The sequence below is a fragment of the Atractosteus spatula genome, chromosome 11, assembly GCF_055471065.1.
Source record: "Atractosteus spatula isolate fAtrSpa1 chromosome 11, fAtrSpa1.hap1, whole genome shotgun sequence".
Lineage (NCBI taxonomy): Eukaryota > Metazoa > Chordata > Actinopteri > Semionotiformes > Lepisosteidae > Atractosteus > Atractosteus spatula.
In genome coordinates this window covers 38241132-38259571 of record NC_142716.1, presented here as the reverse complement: position 1 = coordinate 38259571, position 18440 = coordinate 38241132, and the positions used below count along the sequence as shown (strand labels likewise).

The 18440-nt window shown below is 42.8% G+C and overlaps 1 protein-coding gene across 1 annotated transcript; it reads left to right on the top strand.

The window, feature by feature from the left end:
• The first annotated feature begins 562 nt into the window (after positions 1-562).
• mfsd11 (major facilitator superfamily domain containing 11) lies at positions 563-17511 on the top strand. Its single transcript, XM_088927519.1, has 14 exons — positions 563-811; positions 1086-1226; positions 2731-2786; positions 5391-5498; positions 7029-7108; positions 8446-8542; positions 9012-9070; positions 10056-10215; positions 10865-10905; positions 11182-11247; positions 12311-12436; positions 13100-13274; positions 13425-13560; positions 14517-17511. The coding sequence occupies exons 2-14, from the start codon at positions 1131-1133 to the stop codon at positions 14676-14678; spliced, it is 1362 nt and encodes a 453-aa protein (XP_088783645.1). The 5' UTR covers positions 563-811; positions 1086-1130; the 3' UTR covers positions 14679-17511.
• The last annotated feature ends 929 nt before the right edge of the window (positions 17512-18440 follow it).

Below are 18440 nucleotides of genomic sequence, written 5' to 3'. Positions count from 1 at the left end.
CCCTGGCTAGCGAAAAAGCAGTGACAGTCTTCCTGACAATAAGGGACAGACACTCTGTGTGTAAATTAAAAATGTATATTTTAATGTAGCATAGGAATGAAAGGTAATATTATGCTTTCGTATTATCCTACCTAGCGGCAATGTACTGTACAGAGGGAACAATGCTGGTCCGAGCACTGATCCCTGTTGTACCCCAAATTTGACTGGTGACAGTGACAAAGCAGTAAAAATATTAGATGTTTGAACATAGTGAAAGGTTAGTTAAATAGGAGGTAAACCACTTAAGGACAGTTCCACATAGGCCAACCCTCAGACTCAAGCCTGTGTAGCAAAATACAATGGTCAACTGTGTCAAAGGCAGCACTAAAATCTAGGAGCACTGTTGCATTCCCTGCGTCAGTTGCTAACAGAATATAATTTAAAACTCTTGTTAATGCAGTTTCAGTGCTGTGGCCTGGGCGGAAACCAGAATTTCTCTGGTTGTTTCTTTATAACTCGATTGCGGCCGCAACTCAGCGGGAGGTAAATTAAAAACTACACATCCCAGAAGCCTCTTTGTTGCGGTCTCGCAGATCAGCTGAGCTCCTCACATGACAACTCATCAGTATCGGTCTTGCACACACAGTAAATTACAGTACTTTATTACCGGCGGATTATAGTTTCCATGCCCGACGGAAAACCGTAGCTACGAATAGATCATCTGACTCTTCGTCTGGGCTGAGACGATTTCAGAATGGTTACCAGCAGTACGAAAAGCTGAACTGCGGACATCCACGCCCGTCCCGTAACGCCGCATAGATATTATCCGGAGGTATGCTTTCGCATCCGTATTATTAATTCATATCTCAGGAGGTAGAGGACGCAGTTCTCGGTTTTTTAACCTTTCCCCAACTGTCACTTTTACAAGTAACTAAAGATGTGTGATGGTGATTTCAAGCAAACGCACGATGAGTATATTATGCCCCTGTTGCGGTAAAACCAGTGATTTCCTGGTACAGCTGTCTGGTTGTTTCAGGATGTACATACCTGGGAACGACATGAACTCTGAGGCACATAACTACTGATTGCTGTCTTTCACCCTGTAGGATTTGCCGAGGTCCCTTCGCTGGGTACAAGGACAAGATCGCGAGATGGGTCCGGATAAAAAGATGCTTCTTAATATCGTCATCTTGGGGTTCGGGTTTATGTTTATGTTTACCGCCTTTCAAACCTGCGGCAATGTGGAGGTAAGTTAGTTGATCCACGTCTTTGTCACCCACAGGTATAGGATCTCAAGATCGCTATTGTAGAATCAGCAACACCTTTTCTACAACGTTTTTTTAGTCTTTGGCAGCGAGACGCTATCCCAGCCACCATGTGTGTAGTAATTCATTCACTAAACCAAATATATAACTATTTCCAAACTAAACGCCGAACTTCAGCTCAAAACCCAGAAACAGACCTGACGTTGGAGATGTTTAACTGAGGGGCAATGTTGATTTTTACACGCTGCTAGAACCGAGTGTGTCACTGATGTCAGCCTCAGGGAGCTCCTCGGTTCAGAACAGCTGATGTTTCAAACTTTACATTCTAGTTGCTTAAAATAAAGTCTTACTGTAAAAAGGAGAAAAGAAACTCCTACACCCACAGAGCCTTCAGTCTAGTTTGGTTTTCCATCAAATTGCAATTGAGTACAGATAATAATCCATCTCCTTAAATCCAATATAACCAGTAAGGAAGGTGTCTTACCTGAACTAGGTGTTTAGTGTATCCTCCTTTGTTTTTAAGAGATTCTGGACAAGTAGGAAAGATGTGCTGTTAGATACTTGATATGAATTAAAATACTTTTCAGAAGTGATGATTCCTCTGATCAGATACTGTAAATATGCCCTTCTGAAATTAGGCAACATCTCTGATGAAGTAATACATCAGGCAGGCTGCGTTTCATGAAGAGGTAATGAAGCAAATGCTGAAAGATTAAGAGGCAATTTGTTTTGCAGCCCTTACATATGTTTTCTGCAAGTAATTGGTTAATAAATACATTTAGAACCAAGAGTGTACATTTATTTCTAATAGTCTAGAGAAAATAGTCTTGCCTTCAGAAATTCATTTACACACTTTGTGTAAAATCCATATAGATATACAGTAGTATGTTACCCGTGTGTCCTTGGGCCAAAGTCTTTGTGCACACCATCTGTAATTTAAGACAGCCAATAGTATTAATGCTATGGCACATGCAAAACTAATCTTTGCTACAGCAGAAAATCAGGAATCTAACGTGTAGATTATACATTTGCAAATAGAGACGTACTGCACTTGCCTTGTGACCGTGCTTCACATGCATTTGCTATTTTCAGGACTGGTTCCTAAACTGGATTTTTTTTTTTGTTGTGTTAACAGTTTTTCCACTTACATCGTTTTAATGCAGAATTGGTCATTTCAGCAATGTGGGCTAATTTGGGACGAGACAGTAGTCTTTCAGGTTGCAGAGGAGCGTATTGTTTTTCAGATAGCTCCAGCGATGAGTCATATCGCTTCCTAGCAGGGACTGGCAGAGGCCTGTGGTCGGCCATTTAGCTTGATATTCAACAATAGCTGCTGATGAATTAGCACTGACGCAAACAGAGCTCACTGGAGGCAGACTAAGCTCTGGGGTGGGTGAGAGCTGACTCGGAGCTTCTCTGAATTATAGCAGCAGATATAACCTAAAAGGGTCTTCTATTTGTAAATATTTTTTTTCTATCTTTGCAGCAAACGGTAATAAAGAATTTTAACAGTTCCGAGTTCCATGGCAGCGGATATACAAGGTATTCCTTTTTGTTTCTTAGTTAATAGCTGTTTGATCTGCATTCATAACAGGACCTTGGACTGTTTTATCTTTCTTTACTGCTGTAGGCCGGCCTTCAATTCTGCTTGTTACAGGAGCTGTTCACATCATTTATAGCAGATTAGTACAAATGGTATAAATGTTAAACTTGTTGCCTCACAGCACTGGGGCCCTGGGTTCAAATCCCTATGGTGCTATCTGTGTGGAGTTTGTATGTTCTCCCCATGTTTATGTAGGTTTCCTCTGGGTGCTCTGGTTTCATCCTACAGTTCATGGACAGACTGGTGGGTTAATTGGGTTCTGGACAGTCCTGTCCAGGGTCTCAGTCCCACCTTGCTCTCATTTCTTGCTGGGATAGACTCCAGCTCCCCTGCGATCCGGTATTGGATAAATCAGTCAGAAAATGGATGGATGGATGAAACAAATTTTTTAAAGCTTGACTGACTTATTAAATCTCCTAGCCAGAGTTTGTGGGTCTCAACCTTTGAACAGAGCTCACAGGTCAGGTGAGCTTCCTCAAAGGGTGTGTTTCATTTACGTCAGTCTTCCATTAAAGGCTGCCGATTGCTCTCAAGCAGGCTGAACCTGTTTTCGCAGGGGACACATTACACTTCCTGTGTGTCTCATGACCGCCACGTGATGAAAATACACTGTTGCTTTCAGCAGAAATGTAGGAGCCCTACTGAAATACTGTGATCCAAGCAAAATGTGAAATACACGTTTCAAACTGTGACCTTGTTTTTAACACAAGAGTAAAAGACAAAAACAGTCCATTTCCAAATATTTTAGTTCACATGTTTTTGTCACCTGTTGAAATGCACTTAGGTAATACAAGAGACAAAATCCAGTGGGTTGCCTTTTTTGGATAATTCAGAAACCAAAATATGTCAACATTTTAGTCCCCCCCCCCACCCCGAAAAATGAAAGATACTTTAAAAATCCCCATTGGACAGACATTAAGAAATACTAGCTTTTTTGCAACGGGTAGTTAATTAATGTGTTATATACTAGTGGATGACACAGGGGCACGATGGTCAGCATTGCTGCCTTGCAGGGCTGAGGCCTTGGGTTCAATGCTTGGGGTGCTATCTGTGGAGTTTGTATGTTCTCCCTGTGTTCACGTGGGTGTCCTCTGGCTGCTCCGGTTTCCTCCCACAGTTCAGAGACATACTGGCAGGTTAATTGTCTTGTGAGTGTGGATGTCTCTGTGTCTGTGTGTGCCCTGCGACCGACTAGCTTCCCTTTGCTTGCTGGGATAGGCTCCAGCTCCATCACAACCTTTTATTGGATGAAGTGGTGAGAAAATAGATGGATGAGTGGAAATAATAGTGGGTTCCCACAAAGTTATCCTAACTACCCCTGTTGGCTGGGTGGAATGCCCCCAGCCCTGGCTTTGTCCCTGAACTGCACATGTGATAAGTCAATGACTGTATTGGTCTAGTAATTGACTGCTGTAGTTTCAAATTCCCTATTACTGCATCATCCACCACTTGTTCTTTTCTGGCTGTTTGGCACACGATTAACAATCTGGGACTTAAATCTGTTAACAAAAGGACTGATCCAAAAACCTGACTTCTTACCCAAAACACTGGGGATCATTAAGTACCCACTGAGATTCTCATTCAAATCAGCTTGCCCCCTCACTTAGAGCAGTGAAAACTTCATAGTTGCTAAACATGCAGGTCACACAGTCAAGCCTCAAGAGGAATCATATGGGGTTCTATAAAGTACCTAGAAAGTACTCTGGAGCAAACAATTTTAAGACAACATATCCCTTAACATTAATTATTAAATAACAACATTAATAAATAACTCCTTTTGATTACTGCCTGTGGGGGTGTTTCATTGTTTGCAATAGGTTTTTACTCTATGTAGTTTCTCTAAAATGTGTTTAGACGTAAGTAGAAGTGTTATTACTTAATTTTCCAGTTTACCGAATAATGAGATCAGTTAAGTAAGTGGCAGTCTGGGTGACCAGTTAAATTCAAGTACCTTTCTCAAGAGAAGGGTACAGAAGCAGTGTTCCACCCATGATTTGATCCCAAGACCTGGCCCAAACCACTACTCCATGCCCTTGCCTACTGTAGGTACTGTATGACTTGTCGTGTATCCCTGCCTGCAAAGAATAGAAATGTGACCTAATTGTCCATTCTGGCCTTAACAGCCATCTTCTAGGATGCTCTCTCAGAATAAATTTAACAGTTCACTGTATTTGTCAGATATACAATATTAATTAATTCCTTATTAATTCCTCTTGGGAATTCATTCTCATACATGGAGACCCATAGCTGTCCTGGAGCAATGTGAGTGAATTACATCACCCACACATTTGAACCCACAACCCCGTGGGCTGGAGTCCATAGTACTGGTCAGCACTCCACTGTTTATTAGCATCGTATGGTCTTCTCATTAAGTATTTTTTTAAAGAATGATTTTCTTGGGTGTCGGAATTGTAGCATATGCCTTTTCATTAAAATCTCTTGCAGATCTGCTTTCAGTGTTAAAAAGTTCAGGGAAGCCACTTCTCAGGCAGGCCCACTGCACTCTAGAATGTGTACACTTCGCTGTCTCTGCTTTCTCACAGCATGGCCATCATCTATGGCGTGTTCTCTGCATCCAACTTGATCGCTCCCTCCGTGGTGGCTGTGGTGGGCCCTCAGCTGTCTATGTTCGTCAGCGGCCTGGTGTACAGGTAAGCAGGGCTTTGTCTCAAAGATTATTGGGGGGGGGGTTGAGCTTTAATTGGATAAGGTGACTTTTTCTTATGACAAGAATAGTCCTTCTACCTAGGTCAACAGGCCTTGATTGGTGTCCAATCTCGTACCCTGGCACAGTTAAACACATCCCCACTTTGGTAGTTTTCCCTGAAGGCGTGAAACCAAAGTTCAGAGTAAATGCTAAAAGATGTAATTTTTCTACCTACTGGCCAGACTGATTTCAAATTTGCATTGTTGAATAATATGCAGTAATGAACCATGTCAGCTTTAGAACTTGATTATTCTTAACAATTTTTAGTACTTATTAGTTATAATATACCTGACCATTAGATATTTGCATTACTATTTACATTGATGACACTGTGTTTGGCACATGTTCCTTAAAATGATTGTGTGTGCATGCTGTAGCACCAGAGAGTGAGGAGTCGTGGGATATTGCCACATTGCGGAGAGCTCAGGGCTCTTCGTTGTTGTATGTACTGTACTGCCATATGGTTTAGTTGTGGAATAGCTCCAGCCCAAGCTTTCATTTAGCTCCTCTAAATTTTTGCTTTGACTGCAGGATTTCTTTTTCCCTGAAGTGAGATAATATGTCTTCTGTATGTGAAAGAAATCTGGTGGGGGGAGTTTTCCCGAAACCAAAGTTGAAACAGTAGTTGGTCAGTTAAGTTTGAAGCTGAGATGGAAATATGAAAGTTTGCAAATGAGAAGAGCTCATTCAGCCCATGTATTCCACTCGGTTAATGAAAGGACACGAGAGCTTGCTCTTGTACACAAGCTTCTGCAAGCAGCAGATACTGTTTACCAGTTCACGCCGTGTGCTTCTTAACTTTGAGTATTGTTGCACAGATAGACATACAGAGAGAAAATTTAAACATATGTTTGCTTTCCTGCTTCATCAGTACAACATGTACCACAGCCTACAGTAGACTTTTTATTTCCTTCCTGAAAAAAATAATAATTTGCGATTTAGCAAAGATCCGTACAATTAGAAGGCATCATTGACAAGTTTATTTTAATGAGCAATATGTGATTAACTAAATTTTTCAGTAAATATGTTTGTATTCATCAGATACAGGGAATGGGCTTCTAAATTTCTTTCTGCAAGCAGCTTTTGAATCAGAGTTTAAAATAATTTTGCAAGGGGGAGAGAGACCTGTGTTTCATCGTGTTTCTCGCCTTGTATAAATGTTAAAAGATGTAATACTATTGGTTCTTATTTGTACTATACTTGTAATAGTACTATAATAATACTTATTACTACTATCCTGTACATAACTATGCCATGCCAAATTACTTACTGAACTGTTGTAAATCACAATGATTTATGGCTCTTTGAAAACAAGCTAACAAGAAACCAGACATCAATGTATTGTTATTTTTATTGAAGTGTTAGCCAGGACTTCCTTGGTTTATTGATAAGGTGCCACCCCTTGACAGTATGATATATAGCCCTGTCGTGCCTATTTCTTCTAACCTTATGTGCTTTCTTCCCCTGCCCTCAGTGGTTATATTGCAGTGTTCATCTATCCCCTGACCTGGTCTTTTTACATGGCCTCTGTGCTTGTCGGAATAGCAGCCGCAGGTAAGGGGGTGTGTCTGTGCCTTTTCCAGTAATCCTCTCCCCGTGCAGCAGCCAGTGGGGAATTTTGATGTCCAAGGTTTGACTTCGTGCCTGGAAAGGCACGCAGGGCAACCCAGAGTGGCTCAACCATTTAAAAGCGCTAGTTTGGCATGCAGTTCAGGCTCCACAGTCTAAGTGTACATCTTGGGTTCGAGCTCATGTCATTAATTGCCTGTGGGTAGTAAAGCAGTGGCATACTGGAGATGCTGAACAATACTGGTACAATACTGGTACAATGGAATTCTTACTGACAGATAGTCTCTCGATCTGTTAAAAAAGTGAAAAAACACAAAGTGCAGACAGTGCATCAAGACAACATACAAACAAACAGTAGACAATGTACAAGTAAAGAAATAAACAGTTTGAATGTAAACAATGCAGACGTGTAAACAATGACTGCAGATGTGCAATAAATAAGAAATTCTAATGAGGTAGATGGTGTAGGTGTGGTCCGAGGGGCATGGCTAAATGTGTTCTCCAATCGCACTGCTTGTGGGTAGGAGCTATTGAAGAATCTAGTGGTAAGTGTTCGTATGCTCTTGTATCTCTTGCCTGAGGGCTTGCTCTATACTCCCCCAACTCTGTGCGTAAAGTACTACCTGCCTGGTGTTCTCGGGTTTAAATGCACTTATGCATTGTTCCCAGTTGAATTTAGTCTGCCACACTAAGCACAGCGGTGGAGCCCAGGCGCTCCAGGGACTGGGGTTCTAGTCTGACCTTGGTTCTTGAGCTCACAGAGGAGGATAATGTGGTTTCCCGAGGAGAGAAGAAAACATTCCACTTCCATATCATCTCATAGTTCTATCACAGTGTTGTCTGAAGCCCCCCTGCTGCAGTTGAAGTGTTGCTTAGATACCTATACAGGCATCTGTTCGTACCCTTTTGTGTTATTGTAACCTTTAAGAGTTTCTGCAAGCTTTTAATGGGGCCTTTTCAATCTCAAAATGCTACATCTCATGAAATACTTCAGTAATGGGGAGTTTTAAAAACCATTTCCTACAGCACAAACTTTGCTTCACCAATTCTGTTTGCTAAAAAGCTCTTAAGTGATATTGTATAACTACCCGTAAACAACATTTGTAGTCACTCTTAGTGAAAGGGGAGTAAGTCTAGCTGAGGAGCAAAGTAAAGGTTTTGAATATCACCCTGAATTTATGGGCAAAAGAATGAATGAATACTTAATTTACTGGAGTGGTATGCAGACAGCTTTTCTTGATGAAGTATTGTGGGTAGACAGGCTTCTGTATATACATGATACTGGTTTGGTCTCCCTGATCTCGCATTCTCTCCCCCATCAGTGTTATGGACTGCCCAGGGTAACCTCCTGACCATCAACTCCACAGAGCACACCATTGGGAGGAACAGTGGAATCTTCTGGGCTTTGCTGCAGTGCAGGTGACCTCAGTGTTTTTTGGCAGCTCATTTGATCATAAGATTCAATCAATTCAATCAGTTGATCATAAGATTGTATGAAATGGACATGATTACACATGATGAAAATGCCATCTTTCTCCATCATGTGTGAATGACAGGATGAATGTATGAATAACAGGAGAAATCCACATCTTCACAGACACATTTTGTTTGTTTGTAACTTTGTTTCAAAGCATATCAGTAAATTAATATTCCATACTATCTCTTCTCAGTGTTTTTATACCATTGTTCAGATTTTATTAACAATTTCCATATGTTTTCTAGGGCCTCATTTATATATGGGGGTTGTTTACTGGCTTCTTCATCATTAAGCAAGATTGCTTTCTCAATATATTTGACTAAGCCTGAAGGGCCGATGAATAAATGTATGCCTTTTATTTAGGTGCTCAGCTTTATTTTAAGGTGAACAATACAATCTCTTCTCTTTCAGCTTGTTCTTTGGGAACCTATATATATATTTTGCTTGGCATGGCAAAGTCCACATATCAGGTATGTAGGCAGAACACAAGCCGCTCTTTTTTTATTGATTATTATTATTAGTATTATATAGATTTACTCCCCCCCATGTAAAACAAAAGTACACTGACTTTCACACCCAGGAATCAATGAGGATTGAATAGAGGTTGTAAAAAAGAATTGTAAAGGATGTTGCTTGCATTTTTGTTTCAACAAATAAAGAAACAAATTCTTTAGCACTGAATTAAGGGAAGAAAAATCATTACTGTATTCCGAAAATAAAGATTACGATAAAGCCTCAGTTGATACTGTGCTACTGCAGTAGGGCTGTGCTTGGTTTCAAAATTCCGCCTGAAGGCTCTAGATTTTTTGCTTTCTCCCCTGTCCTCAGAGACTGCTGAATCTCGAGTGAATTAAGAAGACTTCAAAAGAGGCACAGTCATAAAATATTTATCACCTTAATACATTTTCACCTGCCTCTCACACAAGAAGAAAACAGTGCATTGGCAGTTGTAAGAGCTCCTAAAAAATTATGTTGGTTTAACATTTCCAGGATGGGACTGAAAGTCCCAGTGATTTAACAAGGAAGTGTTAAACTCTTTTGTGGAGGCAGGTTGTTCTGACACATGTGGCCCTCAGAAGCACTATAAATTAGACAGCGAAAAGTCAAGAATGAAGAAGTGGTCAGTTCAGCTCTAGTGATCGACATATAACATATGGCTTCTGTAAAAGAATCGGCCCAGGTGTGTGTGTGTGTGTGTGTGTGTGTGTGTGTGTGTGTGTCTCTGTGTTTCCCGTGATGGACTGGCGTCCTGTCCAGGGTGTATACCACGTTGCACCCAATGCTTTTCGGGGATAAGCTCCAGGCCACCATGACATTAAATTGAATAAGTGGTTATTGAAAGTGATGATGATGTTACGAAAGGGGTGTGGTTTGTACTATATAAACAAAAGTTTAAAGCAGTCCCTGTAGGTAGTGCAGCCTCACTATTTACACGTCTTTCTTCTGCTCCCTCAGACAAGGATCGCCGGACGGTCTTCATCTCCCTGACTGTTATCAGCCTAGTGGGCAGCTTCCTGTTCTTTCTCATCAGAAAGCCCGACCCCGACGCGGGCGTCTCCGAGGCGTCCGAATCGCTCCTGCCACCCGACGGGGTCTCTGACAAGAGCTCTGAGCCGTGAGTTGCATGCTGCCCCTGTCAAGAACATCTCTTGACATTTCAAACTAAGGGAGCATCTTCTGCGCATTCAAAACCACACGTCTCAGCCTTCAGAGAAGCTGGCCGGGACTTGAGCCTTACGTGGGTCCACTTCAGGAGGAGCAGAACTTGGTGTTTGTGCTTGGTGTACACAGACCTTTGTGGGAAACCATTAATAGTGTACAGTACATTATACATTGGCACAGTTAGCAGTGCTGGGGCCCAGAATTAAATTCCAGACCTGGGGTGCTGGTCTGTGTGAAGTTTGTCTACTATCCGTGTGTTTGTGTGCATTTCCTCCAGATGCTTCATTTTCCTTCTGCAGCCCAAAGACATAATGGTAGGTTGATTGGCTTCTGGGAAAATGGGTCCTGGTGTGAGTGTGTTTGTGTCTGTCTGTACTGCGATGGATGAAACGCCAGTCCAGGGTGTATCCTGCCTTGTGGCCGTTGCTTGCTGGGATAGGCTCCGGCTCCCCCATGACCCTGAATTGGAAGGTGGTTAAAAAAGGGATGGATGGATGGATCTAAGTTGGATCATGAAATAAGGGCTTCAGAACTGTCGGACGGAGTTAATATTCTCCTTTTTGGGAGTATCTGTAAAATAACATTGCGTTTTCTTTTTGTAGGTCACCTCAAGGGCTATGCTCTCAGGCTCTGGAAGCTTTCAGTAAGTGATCAGTAACTGCAGCCGGCACTCCATTACACAGTACTGAGGTTTCAGTCTGAATGAGACTCTTGAAGGGGGGGTGTTTTAGCCTGTTTGGATTTGCATGAGCAGATGGAGCTTCTTTCACTCTTCTTTTACTTCTTTTAGTGGGGAGGAAGGGTGGGATCAGTCGAAGACGTGGTGACTTGTGCCAGTTTCTGGAGGTGGGGTACCAGGGGAAGACTTTGTGGTTGAACCTCAAAGCCCACTAACAGGTGTCTTGTGCTCCTTCTGCAGAGAAAGCTATGAAGCTGTTTTGCACCAAGGAGATGCTGTTGCTAAGTGCCTCCATCGCATACACAGGTATGAGCAGGGCTTCACAACTCACTGCCTTCCATTAAGAGCTCAGTACACTAGTCTGTGTGAAAGACCTATTTTTCACATTAAACCAGGGCTTGGTCAAGCTCTAGATCCTCAAGGCCTCCACGCCTTCCAGTTTACATTTTGGCTTGAGTACATAGTTAAACAATTTTCTCCAAGAACAAGATCAAAGATTTGGAAAGGGCATTTTGCATTTGAGACACAAGCACAAGCTTTGCCCAGCTGGTCATTTTAAGTGCTGTCAGCTTTTAAATGCAGCATACTTTTGTCCATTCATTTAGCCTGTGCCATGTGGTAAAAAAAGGAAAAAAAAACATATAATTGCTAGGGAACGTATTTATAATGCTGTCCAAACCTCTTAAATAATCTGCATTGTTTTGTTCTTTCCACCTGCTTTTTCCTCCCCTTGCTCAGAGACACAATTCTGTTGTGATCATCTGAAATTTTACCCATTTTGTTTATTCCTAAATTTGTATTCTTAATCTGTAATTTGATGTACAGAAAGTACAGTAGGCTTTTTAGCTTTATGCATATGTGGAGAGGAACAAATAATTTAAATGATAAGGAGTAGCTGACTGAGTTAATTACATTTGATCAATTTGATGGACTGGCTTTTTCTACAGTTCAGATTGACTGCTCAGTCAAATGTGAAGAATTTGTAAATGAAGTTTTTCACTGTACAAAAAGAATACACCTGATTCCATCTTTTGCATAGTAGTATATAGTTTGTAAGCCCATACATTTCAACATTTTTTGTATCTTAACATAGTGGCGCAGTGATTAGCATAAAGTGATGAATGGAAGCAATGAAAGTAATTTTGATCTTGGATGTTGTACATTTGTAGATGTAAGAATTTCCTAACAAAAAGACAAGTTTTGCAGAGCTTTAGGCTTTCTTTGATACTTCGGTCCATCACTCTTTTGTCTGGTTATCTGTTCCTATGCCTCTTTTCCTTACCTCCTGGTCATTCGTGGGGACAGACAGCACACATCTTGTTCCACTAGTCTGTAACCTCTGCTGCACCCCACCCCTGTACCCCTGCAGGCCTGGAGCTGACATTCTACAGCGGCGTCTACGGGACCTGCATCGGCGCCATGACTCGCTTTGGGGAGGACGCCAAGGGTCTCATCGGCCTCTCTGGCATTTTCATCGGCGTGGGGGAGATACTGGGTGAGTCTGCAGAGGCCACCAGAGGAACACAAAGGAAGTGTTTGAGCACCTCTCAAGCACTTTGTGGGATAAAAAAGTAGTTAAATGTTGGATTTATGATAGCCTTTGTGACAGTGGTTAGCATGGCTGCCTCACAGTGCTGGGGCTCTGGGTTCAATTACTGGGCACTCTCTGCATGAACTTTGTACATTTTCCCCATGTCTGCATGGGCTTCCTGGGGGTGTTCCGGTTTCCTCCCGCAGTCTGTAGCCATATTGGTAAATGAATTGGCTTCTGGAAAAACTGGCCCTGGTGTGAGTGTGTGCTTGTTTGCATCTGTGTGTGCCCTGTGATAGATTGGCATCGCATCCAACATGTACCCGTTGCTAACTGGGGTAGGCTTCAGCTCCCCCACGGCCTTGAAGTGTCAACAAAACGGATGGACGGATTTATGACGGCTCAATGTGTCTAGCAGATAAAAGATCTGTGCCACTGTTTATTTAAGAGGAAATTATTCTCACCCTGTCTTTACTGAAATAGAAGCACAGCATAGCAAGTCCAAATCTTCTGTCCCGCCCTCACTCATGCCATTGTCTGGAATGAGTGTGCATTTTAATGACAGTGAAAAAGAGCTTCTTGGTCCGTTTCCTCCCACCTCACTGTCCTTTTGCGGCGTCTGATTAGGAGGTAGTATCTTTGGGATGCTGAACAAGAGCAACCGATTTGGGAGGAATCCAGTGGTCCTGCTGGGCTTGTTCACCCACTACCTGGCTTTCTACCTGATCTTCTTGAACATCGCCAGCGACGCGCCCATCGCCCCCGAGGAGGGCACAGATCTGCAGGCCTTCTTAACCCCGAGGTAATTGTAGAACAATTCTCAAACAATAAATGTGGCAATATTTTAATGCACTTATCCTGAAATCTCAAGCGCCCAGATCCCTGGGATTCCACAACATATCCCGAGATGAATCCCAGGGTTGTCCCTGACTATGCTGTGCTGTGGTTTCAGTAAAGAAGTGGCGTTGCTGTGCAGTTTTCTGCTGGGTCTGGGGGACAGCTGCTTCAACACTCAGCTGCTGAGCATCGTGGGATTCACGTTCCCCGAGGACAGCGCCCCAGCCTTTGCTGTCTTCAAATTTGTACAGGTGATCCTCTCTCATCAGACATGTCTCCATGCCGGAGTATTTGTCACATCCTTTACGTCTGATAGTCAATCCCAGAGCATAGAAAGAAGCCATGTATAGCAGGAGACTGCAGGGACCATTGCAGTTATTTGTAATCCCTGTTTATTGCACTGAAACAGCTGTGTTACTATAGCCCTGTTCTTATGAATTGTGTTATCAACAAGGTCTCGAGGCTGAAGGACATTTACAATGTCTGCATTTCCAATGTGCGTTTGGATCTGAATTTTGATGTGTTTCCTTTAAATGATATTCAGATTTCAGAAAAAGACAAAGGAGACAATAGCCCAGAAGTTTGATTTAAAGTCTGATTGCACTTTTTTTTATTGTAATAAGATTATTTGGACTCTTCGGCATGTGGATCAAAAGAATAGTAAAGTATCTGCCTGCGTCACAGGTTTGTGAAAATGTAAGGCCTATATAAGGTCCATTGTGTTCTCATATTAACAAGAGTGTATCACAGGGAACACGCGTATCTATAGCAGGGGTGGCCAGTCATGGTCCTTGAGATTTATTCCAGCACATCTTATACTGTAGGTCACCTCTCAATTATCAGTTTGCAAAATGTGTGTTTTGATTAGTTGGCTTAGTCAGCTGTGGTCCTTGAGAGCTACAGAGGTTTCTCATTCCAAAATAATCTCTAAACGACTTAATTGTACAGATCACTAGCTCAAGTGGTTGAGACGAAAGTGTTGGGTAATTGAGTTCAGAGCGATCTGCTGCGACCGGTGTTGTTCGCCTGCGTCCCGTATCCTCCCCTCTCCTCCCCCGATTGGCGTCTGGCCTGTTTGGCGGAGGGGATTTTGTTCATGTCGGGGTTTGCTGGGAGGTCTGGGGGCCGGGAGGAGGCCGGATCTCGGCTGGGGGAGGGAGCTGTGCGCGGCCCGTCTTGACACCAGACTCTCCCGCCTGTGTTGCAGTCCATCAGCGCGGCGGTGGCCTTCTTCTACAGCAACTACCTCCTCCTGCAGTGGCAGCTGCTCATCATGGTGCTGGCCGGCTTCTTCGGGACCCTGACCTTCTTCGTGGCGGAGTGGGTGTCCGTGTCCAAGCGGCGTGACTCTGACTATGACAGTATCTGACCAGAGGGGGGAGGGGCGGAGCGGAGCGTCCTGGTAAGTGGGGTGGCAGACCGCTCCTGATCAGTCCTGGGGGGCCATCCATCGACAGATCTCTTCTGCCCACTACTCCCACCCCGCCTGGCCTCCTGGCCCCTAGAGCTCCCCGTTCTTCAGTGCTGCTGCCAGAGGAGGCTTCACACTGGAACCCACAGGGTCCTCGCAAGTCCTTCACCTTCTTTCCTGATCTGAAAGAGGATGTTTCTCCTGCACTGAAGAGTGGAATTTTCCAAGCTGGTTCAATCGACTTGCATGGGACAGCGGTGCCAGTCTGGCTTCAGTTCTGCTGAATACGTGAAAAGAGCTCAGGCGCTATGTTAGGAATAAGTCTGTGTAAAGTTCAAAGAAAACTTCTTTTTACCACAGATCAGTCTGGCTCGAGAAAAAAAGGACCGCAACAGCAGTGAAGCAAATATTAGGAGTTTTATTAAAAGCGGGAAATGATAGAATCGTTCTCTCTCTCTTCCATATATGCTATATACAAAGAAATGAAAAACAGCCATCACAAGTGGAAAATTGGGAAATTGCACATAAAATACTGAATATTCATCCATTTTGGTGATTCGATGTACTTTAAATTTTAAATATTTACACAGATCATTTTTTATTCATTTTTATTCATCGGTTTGGATGTTCCTTTTTTTTTAACTTCCACCCGTTATCTGAGCCATTTTGCAAAACACACGATGTATACGTAATAAGGATTTTAACTGTCTGCAATGCAGCTGTGGGCGAAGAACTGTAAAAGCAAGAAGAGAAATGGACTTTGATTGTTGCAGGTAGTGAAAGTATTCCACTGTAAACAACAAAAAACAACAATCATTTGGAGTTGCACTGTTCATAGCTATCGTGGACATGTTTTAGTGATGGCTTACAACCTAGAAATCTTGGCAGCCTCTAAATGATGTGGAAGCTCCTGACAGAGAAGCCAGGATAAGACTCCCAATGCATAGTAGGTTCTCCATTGTAGGTTTTATGCAGCTCTTAAATACGTCAACTCATGTCAAACTTCTACCCTATAGAAAATTTGCAATGACAGATGTGATCAGATATTATCCCAGGCTTAAAGTAATGTGCCACCCTGACAGCCATGTTTTTGAAGCTTATACCTTAGCTTCTTACAAGACATGACCGGATCACTCAACCGCTGGTACCCAAATGAGCTAAATGGGCTGAGTGGTGCCCTCTCATTTGTAACCTTTATTAAGTTCTGCTGATTGTCAAATATACTGCTCTGCTGCTCTGTCATTAGTTTGACCAAGAGTCTGCTTGCTCATATTGCCTATAATGGAGTGAAGTGTTGCACTTTGGGGAGTCTTTGCTGTTGCCCTTCTATGTTGTTACCCCCTTGTTTAAAAAAATGCAGATGCATGCATGTTGTTGATTTATTTATTAGGAGGAAGGTTGGTGTTGTCCTACCAGCATCCTTGCCAGAGGCTTCGGTTTCAAAACGTGATGCTGGACTTCTCTGTTTGGAGTTAAAGATTTTATGGTTATCTGACATAAAAGTGCCATTACTTAAGTATCAGTCCTCCTAAGTTTTCATATCACTTTGTATCCTGGACATATTTTCCAACTCAGTTTTTGACTTTTGGGATTTTTTTCTCAGGGTAAAAAATGTTTTTGTTTTTTAGGTAGATGGACAAATAGCAGCAAGAACATATGACGCATTTTCCCCAGAGATCAGGGAACCCCATTCCTGGTCCTGGAAGTCAGTGTCTCTCCAGATGGACTCTCAGTGACCTGAATCACCTTATTATTGGCTTAAGTGACCAGTTTAACAGCCTCTTCCAGCGCTGTAGGTGCTGCTGTTTTAAAGAGACCTGGAAAAACTACAGACACACCGGCCCTCCAGGACCAGGAGTGGACACCCCTAGACTGAAATAAACTTCAGTCTAGGCCTGTACTGTACTAAAAAAGGAAATCTGATTTAATTACCACTGTAGGGGTTGTCATATATGAAAAGCTGCTGCTAATTAATTGAGCAAGAATGCATCTGATTTAAACTAAATATCAGTTCTGACTCCTGGCCTGTTGGTCGTGTTCTCTTGTTGATAATTGTAAATGCAGTGCATGGTGGTGCATAAGTGCACAAGAGCAAACTCCATCATCCTACACACATGGGATAAGGGCAGGACCACTTCCTTTCAGAGCAGGGAAAAAATGCACACAGAAGCAGTATCCGCCAGAGATGTACATTGTGAAAGGGATACTTACAATGGACTCCATGACAGGACTCCACGAACACTGAGGTGTGCTGCACCCCTGGGGTTCATTCTCCAAACACTTTTCCCCCATGTGCTCCATTTGCAATAGAAAATCCTTTTTGATTTCCCCACGCTTCTTTGACACTGCCTTCCCAGCTGTGACATGCTGATGTTTGGAGCTGCAGTTCCTCTTGCAATGGGTTTAGATTGTTTTCTCATTGGTTATGTTTAAAGGTGCAGAGTGTCTACGTTTCTAAACACAGCTATGAAAGCTTGGTGCAGACAGCAACTGTGCCAGTTAAATGGAAATAGTGGTAAACAGGGTAATATAGGTCCCTGTGTTCAAAACACTGAGGTGCTTCAATCACTATAGGATTTAATGGGAATGGGAATTTAATCGCATTAGTGTTTGAAAATGGAGTCCATGGTGCCCTTGTGCTATACTCTATTTCACAAATCCTTTGATCACAGAACTTTTTTTCCAGGATTCCTTTAAGATAAATACGGTACTGTATTCACTACAGTGTTTGTAAGATAAATGCATTCGATGAAGAATAAAGCTTTGCGAAAGGAAGCTTGAGAAACGGAAATCGTGGGTATAGTTTTTATGTTGAATCGCTCGGTATTTTTGTTATACCTACCAGATTTGGAATCGCGCGTTGTGAACTCGTCAGGTCTTCACGATGTGAACCAGCACCAGCAGTGGCGCATGCCTGCAATAGCCTGGTAGACCACAAGGGGCGCTGTGTCGCCGGGCAACGGAGTGAGCCCTGGTGGACTAATCACATCCTACCTTCGGCAGCGCTCAGCTAGCGATAAAGACTCGAGTCGAACCCGGGATCACAGAGCTCCCGCTACAAACGGGAGAATGCAGAGGTGGTAATTCTCGGGGGTTTCATGACAAGCAGGCTCCTTCTGATTATGATTACCTTGATCAAGTTTAATGAGGGGTAAAAATGGAACTATTGCTGCAAAAACTTTGAAGAACGATGAAATGAAGACAGTCATAGAGGGATTCTCTCCTCCCGATTAATTAGTATGTCAATTGTGCTGAGGGCAAATTAGAAAGCAAGAACGTTTGTAGCAAAGCCTCAAAGAGCACCCTGAAGTATGTATTATAGGAACACCCCAACACTACTTATTAACATCCCTACTTGACACAAGGTAAAGACAGCACAGTTCTTTAGAGTTCGGTGGCACAGCTCTTCATAACCTTTGGTTTCTGAATAATCAATAGGCATGAAAATCCATTTCTCCAGACCGTCATGTTCTGCGGATACAAGGTGACATTTAATGTTCAAGCGCCCTTTAATACATTAAAGCGATGTTGATCATGAATCGCTGAATGTCCATTTCACCTAGTGATTTCCTTGGTATGTGGAATGCACGGCTAGTCCAGGAAAGAGCACTGAGCTTTGATGTTACTTCAACAGGTTCCCCACAGGTGCAACTCGAACTAGGTATTTACACTGGCATTTAAGTGCTTATGGGGTATTGAGAGCGGCTCCTATTGTTTTAC

What these genes read in the sequence shown, in the direction of transcription:
- mfsd11 (XM_088927519.1), top strand. Translation starts at nt 1,131, where the DNA reads ATGGGTCCGGATAAAAAGATGCTTCTTAATATCGTCATCTTGGGGTTC. An exon ending in TCAGGCTCTGGAAGCTTTCA is followed by an intron (nt 10,906 to 11,181) that starts GTAAGTGATCAG and finishes CTCCTTCTGCAG; the next exon opens with AGAAAGCTATGAAGCTGTTT. An exon ending in CTGTCTTCAAATTTGTACAG is followed by an intron (nt 13,561 to 14,516) that starts GTGATCCTCTCT and finishes CCTGTGTTGCAG; the next exon opens with TCCATCAGCGCGGCGGTGGC.